We start from the raw sequence: 6569 nt of genomic DNA, 5'->3' as shown, positions 1-6569 counted from the left end.
CCCCAAGATCATACATTTTTGGTTCAGTTTCTGACTTCATAGGTTTTTTGTTCTCCAAGGATGTGGGTTGAATTGTATGGAATATTTTCTGCATCACTGAGATAATCATATTGTTTCTTTTTTTAATCTGTTATTACTGTGAATTGCATTAATAGTTCTCTTTTTGAATTTTTGGAATAAAACTTACTTGATGATAATCTGTCATTGTTTTAATTCATTGATATGTAATTTGCTAATGTGTTATAAGAACTTAACATTAAAAAAACTTTTTTTAATGTTTTATTTATTTCTAGGAGAGAGAGAGAGACAGCGTGAGCAGGGGAGGGTCAGAGAGAGAAGGAGTCACAGACTCTGAAACAGGCTTCAGACTCTGAGCTGGCAGTCAGCACAGAGGCTGATGCGGGGCTTGAACCCACGAGCCGCGAGATCATGACCTAAGTGAAAGTCGGACGGTTAATCGACTAAGCCACCCAGGCGCCCCAGAACTTAACATTTTTGTTCAAAGATATGATTGGTGTGTACACATATATTAGAAACATGATAATATTATATATATTAGGTGCTATTGTCTAGTTTATAGATAGGGTTGTGCTGTGGGTAGAACTGTGGGTAAGACATTTACAGATCTTGGTTCATCAAAAGAAATAAGGATGATGCAGCCATGATGCAATAGAATCCAGGTGATACTTACCCACCCAAATCCAGGGGGCTGTAAATTTTGGGAGCGGTTGCCACAGAGCCTTGACCCACTGGAGTTTACATAGGTGGTTACTAGAACATGGCTTCTGTAGGGGTCGAAACAGATGAATAACCAATGAGAATACTGCTGATTACATCCAGTCAAAAAAAAGAGAAAATGGATGAGCATAAAACTGTTGGCAATAGTTCAGTTTTTTTTGCTCAGCTCACAACCTGAAACCATTTTTCAGACCTGAACCCGTTTTTCAGACCTGGAAGTGTATTACCTGAAGAAGTGGTAATTCCCCACAAGGAAGGACCTCATAGCACCAGGGCAGATGTACACTATAATAGTACCCTTTACTCTTCTGCAAGTGATTAATATTGATTAAAGGAAAATGACATATTTTGAGGACAGAAAGACTGAGTTGACATGGATTTTTGGAGTTTCAAGCATGATTATTATCCCTGTTTGAGTAGCGACATATGGAGACAATAGATTTCTGGCCAAAATCCAGCTTATAAAGAACCTACTATGTGTGTGAACCAGCCTGGTTATCATCTTCCTGGTTCCTAAATGTATAACTGGATTTACCATACTTGGCGATTAGAGTAAACTTCATATTGGATCTTTGGTCTATAGATTAAGAGCTATCATAAAAAGGGAAGCCAAGTGGAAACTTCTGAAACTGCACAACCCCTCAGCCAGTATACTAAATTTGTGTGTGTGTGTGTGTGTGTGTGTGTGTGTGTGTGTTGCATTCTAGGGGAAGGGAGATGACCGAGATGAATGATGAGTGCCATCATTAGGATTTTAAGGATGCAGGGGAGAGGCTCCCTAACATAGCTCTATTTAATGCAACAGTTCAGCCTCTGCAGGAATCTGAAACATCTTTGTGAATGACCATAGAATGGTCCAGATTGTGGCTGGCATGCCAGACAAGGTGTCAGGTACTTGATATGGTGAAGGAGTTTGTTCCATCTGATCAAAAAAGGGGATCAGAAACAGTTGGCTTTCACTTGGGTCAGATACTAATACACATCACAGATTGGTTCAGAACTAGCATAACTTTTGTTATGTGCCATGATGTAGTCTGCAGAGATCTGGACGATCCAGACATAACCACAGCACATTTTCCTGAACATGACATTAATGCCATCAGGATGAGCACAAGAGCCGGCTTAAGACCTTGGTATGAATGTGTGCTCTAGAGGGCAGGAGAAAACCCTGCAAAGATTCAAGGAACTGCCTTTTCTTATAAAACTTGTATTGTCAGAGGCATGTTGGGGCACCCCTTCTAAAGAAGTCACGTTGCCACATCTTGCTTTCTTAACCACAAAGATGAAAGTACCATGGTTTTCTGAAGTCAGTACATTCCATGTGTAGGAATATTGTTCTGGTCCATATTCTGGTTGACATAAAAAGGAAACTTCTTTGAGTGAGGCCCAGAACAGGAAAGAGCTCTGTGGCCGGCCCAAGTTCTGGCACAGCTTCCTGGCTTAGTCATCTCGGATTGCCTTAACAAAATACCAGACAGAATGGCTTCAATAACAGAAGGTTATTTCTTTATGGTTCTGGAGGCTTTACGTCCTAGATCTAGTCCAGCAGAGACAGCTTCTGGTGAGGACTCTCTCCCTGGTTTGCAGAAAGCCCATCTTCTTGCTGTGTCCTCACAGTAGGGAGGGAGAAGCATCTCCCCAATGCCCCCTCCCTCTAGTCCTTGTCAACCACTAATCTGTTTTCTGTCTCTAGATTTATTCTGTATATTTCATATAAATGGAGTCATACAATATGTGACCTTTTGTGCCTGTCTTGTTTCACTTAGCATGATGTCTTCTAGGTTCATCCACATATAGCATGTATTCCTTTTTATGGCTTATTAATATTCCATTATATGGATAGACCACATTTGTTTCTCCATTCATCTATTGGTGGGCATTTGGGTTGTTCCCGCCTTTCACTAGAGTGAATAGTCCTACAATGGCCATTCATATACAAGTACTTGTTCTCTCTATCCCTGTCCCACTAGCTCTTTCCCTCCCTCTCTCTCCCTCTCCCTCAAAATAAATACCCTACCCCTGACCCCTTTTCCTTGGATTCATCTTGCTTTCCTTTCCTTTTTTAGCTCCTACAGCCTCTTCATCTCCAACAGAAATATTATCCTTGTATTGGTTTCCTTTTGCTGCTATAACAAAATCACCGCATATCTTGTGGCTTAAAACAACACGCATTTTTTGTCTTACAAAACATTGTAATTGTAAGATTATTGTCTTAACAATTTTGTAGGTCAGAAATCTGACATAAGTATCAACTGGTCTAAAATCAAGGTGTTGGCAGACTGCATTCCTTTCTGGAGGTTCTAAGGCAGAATCCATGCTCTTGTTTTTTCTAGCCTCTGGAGCCTCGCTACATTCCTTGGCTTGTGGATCCTTCTACTGTTAAAGCTAGCTATGTTAAATCAAAGACTCCTCACATTACATTACTCTGACCTCCTCTTCTGTCTACCTCTTCTACTATTAAGAACCTTGTGATTGCTTTGGTCCCTCCCAGATAATCGGGCCAACTCCCTCTTTAAAGGTCAGCTCATTAGCAACCTTAATGCCATCGGTACCTTTAGTTTCCCTTGCCATAGAAGTAGCACAATTACAGATCCTGGGGTTTGGAATTTGCACACCTTGGGGGGGGGGATTATTCCGCCTATTATGATCCCCTCTTGGTCAGTTTCTGTATTTCATTCTGAAATCTCCGAACTCTGAATGCTGGAAGGTTTTTAGAAAATCATTTTGTAGGAAAATCTCATTGGACCTGAACTATGAGATTTGCCACAAATTTTGTGGCAAAACTTGATTTGAATTAGTGTGAGGCTATGCATAGTTTGTATTGATTACACTTAGTGGGACTATTTATACATTTAATTACAGAAATATTAAAGCATTTGGGTATCGGGTGCTCCCCAGGGAGGAAATAATGTAATATACAATACATGTACTATATTATCTTCCTAAATCTAAGAAATGCTAAATTCCAAAACCCATTTCATCCTAGTAAATTAAAATAAGGGAATGTGGTCCTGTATCATTTATTATTATTATTATTAACCTGTAGTTACATTTCAATGAACTTTCTTACTCAGTTTTACTAGGTCTCATGCTGCAGAGGAGGAGAGAGGAGAGAAGAAATACATCCCATCCTTCTGTACACAATTACCAGGCATCCCAAGGTGCTATCTAGACGTACTCAGAGCACAGGCTTATTGGAACTCTAAATGAATGAATTTGTACTTTCGTTTGCCTTGAGTGTTGCAAAACATTCATTTGCCCGGAGGTGTTTCTTTTTTGTTTGTTTTAATTTTATTTACTTATTTTGAGAGAAAGAAAGAGAGAGAGAGAGAGACAGAGACAGAGAGAGAGAGAATCCCAAGCAAACTTTGCAGCATCAGCACAGAGCTTGATGCCAGGCTCAAACCCATGAACTTTGACATCAGGATCCGAGCCTAAGTCACTCTTTTAACCGACTGAGCCACCCAGGTGCCCCTGCCCTGAGATGTTTCTATTCAATTGTGTACATGGTTTTCAATAAACATTTTGGGATCTAACACTTGATTTGGTGATTTTATAAAAACATACCTAGATGTTAAGACCTTGAGTATAAGATCGCCATGTACTCTGATTTAGCCATTTCAATTTCCTTTGGCTTCCATGAGGAAGTATCTATTCAGAAAATAAAGTCAGTTTTAAATACTAAAAGCCAAGATTAGTAAAACTAGCATCTTACATTCATTCCATTCCATTCCACAGATTCAACCAACACTTATTATAGCTTTTTACAGGTCGGGCACTACTCCTGACACTGGGAATATAAAGGAGAACCAGATCTACTAATGTGAAGTTTTGTGGGATATTTTAACACACTGTGGTAAGGGAAATGATAAAGGAAGGCATGTAGAAAAATAAAAGTATTTGTTGGGTTGGATACAGAATTTTCTTTCCCTCAACCATCAAACTAACTTATGCCTGAGGCAGTGGTTTGAATGTTAGGACAGGCAGTTTCAGCCAGATTCTTGTCATTGTGTTAATGCAGTCATATTTGATACGGGCCCCAATATCCAAGTCCCAGGTCACGTCCAATTCTGACAAAGTCACAGGGAATTAAAGGCAATGGAAATCTTTAAAAGCTAAGTCTTTATGTATCCTGAGTGATTGTGGGGGTTGTGCCAGTGTAATTTAATCTTTTTTCTTTTTACATTTCTCAAATTTATTTTTGAGAGACAGAGAGGCACAGGGCATAAGTCTGGGAGGAGCAGAGAGAGAATGAGATACAGAATCCAAAGCAGGCACCAGGCTCTGAGCTGCCAGCACAGAGCTCCACGCAGGGCTCAAACCCACAAACCAGGGGATCATGACCTGAGCTGAAGTTGGATGCTTAACCTACTGAGCCACCCAGGCGCCCCCTTGTGCCAGTGTGATTTAGAGATGAATTTATTTAAAAAAAAAAAAAAGGTCTAAAGTTGCTGACAAAACAGAGGTAGAGAAGAGTGTTTACAAGCAGTGCTTGGTACACAGTATATGATTAAGAAAGAGTTGTAGGGTCACCATGGCTGCACTGGGATGTAGCTACTGGAGCTCGGCTATGTTGAGACAGGTGTCTCTTGCCTCCTGCACGTCTGGATGTCACAGTGCTATCCTTCACCCTGGTGCCCGGACACCCAGGACCTTCTGTTATATTTCACATTTGTACCCTGCTTGCTGTCAATTGCTCTTCAAGGACTATGTTCTTCCTGCGTAACTTGGTTCCTTCTCAACACCAGTGTTTCAGGTGGCTGATCCTCTACGCCTCTGCTGTCCTGCTATAGTGAATTGTCTACACATGGCTGAGCCCCAATATGTGACAGCTAATATTTTAAGAATATATATCAATTATATGCTTGCATCTTGATCAACAGTATGCAATGAGGTCATCCCCTTTCAGAAAACATAAGTCTTCCCTTCATTCTCTTCATGGCTGACTTCATCTCCTGGTTCCTCAAGGTGTAGATCATGGGGTTCAAGACCGGGATGATGACCGTGAAGGTGATGGAGACAGCTCTGTCCATGGGGAGGGCGGTGAAGGGCCGGGCATAGACGTAGATGCAGGGCACGAAGTGCAGGGTCACAACCGTGATGTGGGCGGTGCAGGTGGAGATGGCTTTCCTCCTGCCCTCCCCGGCATGAGACCTCAGCATAGTCAAGATGACTGTGTAGGACACAAGTAGAAGGACAAACCACAAAGTTGTGACTAGACCGTTGTTGGAAATCATCAGGAGCTCAAGAACAAAAGTGTCTGTACAGGCGAGTTTGAGGACTTGGGGGACATCACAGTAGAAGCCATCAACAACATTGGGTCCACAGAAGGGCAGGGGCAGCAACAGGGAAATCTGCACGATGGAGTGGACAAAGCCCCCCACCCAGGAGGCCACGATGAGGGCCGTGCATCGCCCCCTGCTCATGATGGTCACGTAGTGCAGGGGCTTGGAGATGGCCATGTAGCGATCGAAGGCCATCACAGAGAGAGAAAAGATGTCGGCCCCCCCGAGGAGGTGGAAGAAGAACATCTGAGTGATGCAGCCATTGAAGGAGATGATCTTCGTCCTTGACAGGAGGTCTACGAGGACCTTGGGAGCAGTGATGGAGGAGAAGCAGATGTCCAAGACGGAGAGGTTGCGGAGCAGGAAGTACATGGGCGTGTGAAGGCGGGACTCGCAGGTCACAGTGACCATGATGGCAACATTTGCTAAGACAGTTGTTATGTAAACTGCAGATAAAAAGAAAAATAAGAGCAAGCTCAGCTCTTGAGACTGGGTGAGTCCACAAAAAATAAATTCAGACACCTTGGTGTGATTTCTCAGGGCCAT

At 42.2% G+C, this 6569-nt stretch overlaps 1 protein-coding gene across 1 annotated transcript; it reads right to left on the bottom strand.

Moving 5' to 3' along the window:
• Positions 1-5633: 5633 nt before the first annotated feature.
• LOC144218801 (olfactory receptor 4D9-like) lies at positions 5634-6569 on the bottom strand. Its single transcript, XM_077748769.1, has one exon. It carries the CDS (start codon positions 6567-6569, stop codon positions 5634-5636), a length of 936 nt encoding a protein of 311 aa, XP_077604895.1.

The sequence above is a fragment of the Crocuta crocuta genome, unplaced genomic scaffold, assembly GCF_008692635.1.
Source record: "Crocuta crocuta isolate KB4526 unplaced genomic scaffold, BGI_CrCroc_1.0 scaffold323, whole genome shotgun sequence".
Lineage (NCBI taxonomy): Eukaryota > Metazoa > Chordata > Mammalia > Carnivora > Hyaenidae > Crocuta > Crocuta crocuta.
This window is presented reverse-complemented; position numbering and strand designations above follow the sequence as displayed.

Bases quoted from the DNA above. Each gene is read 5' to 3' on its own strand.
- LOC144218801 (XM_077748769.1), bottom strand. From the start codon at position 6,569: ATGGCCCTGAGAAATCACACCAAGGTGTCTGAATTTATTTTTTGTGGA.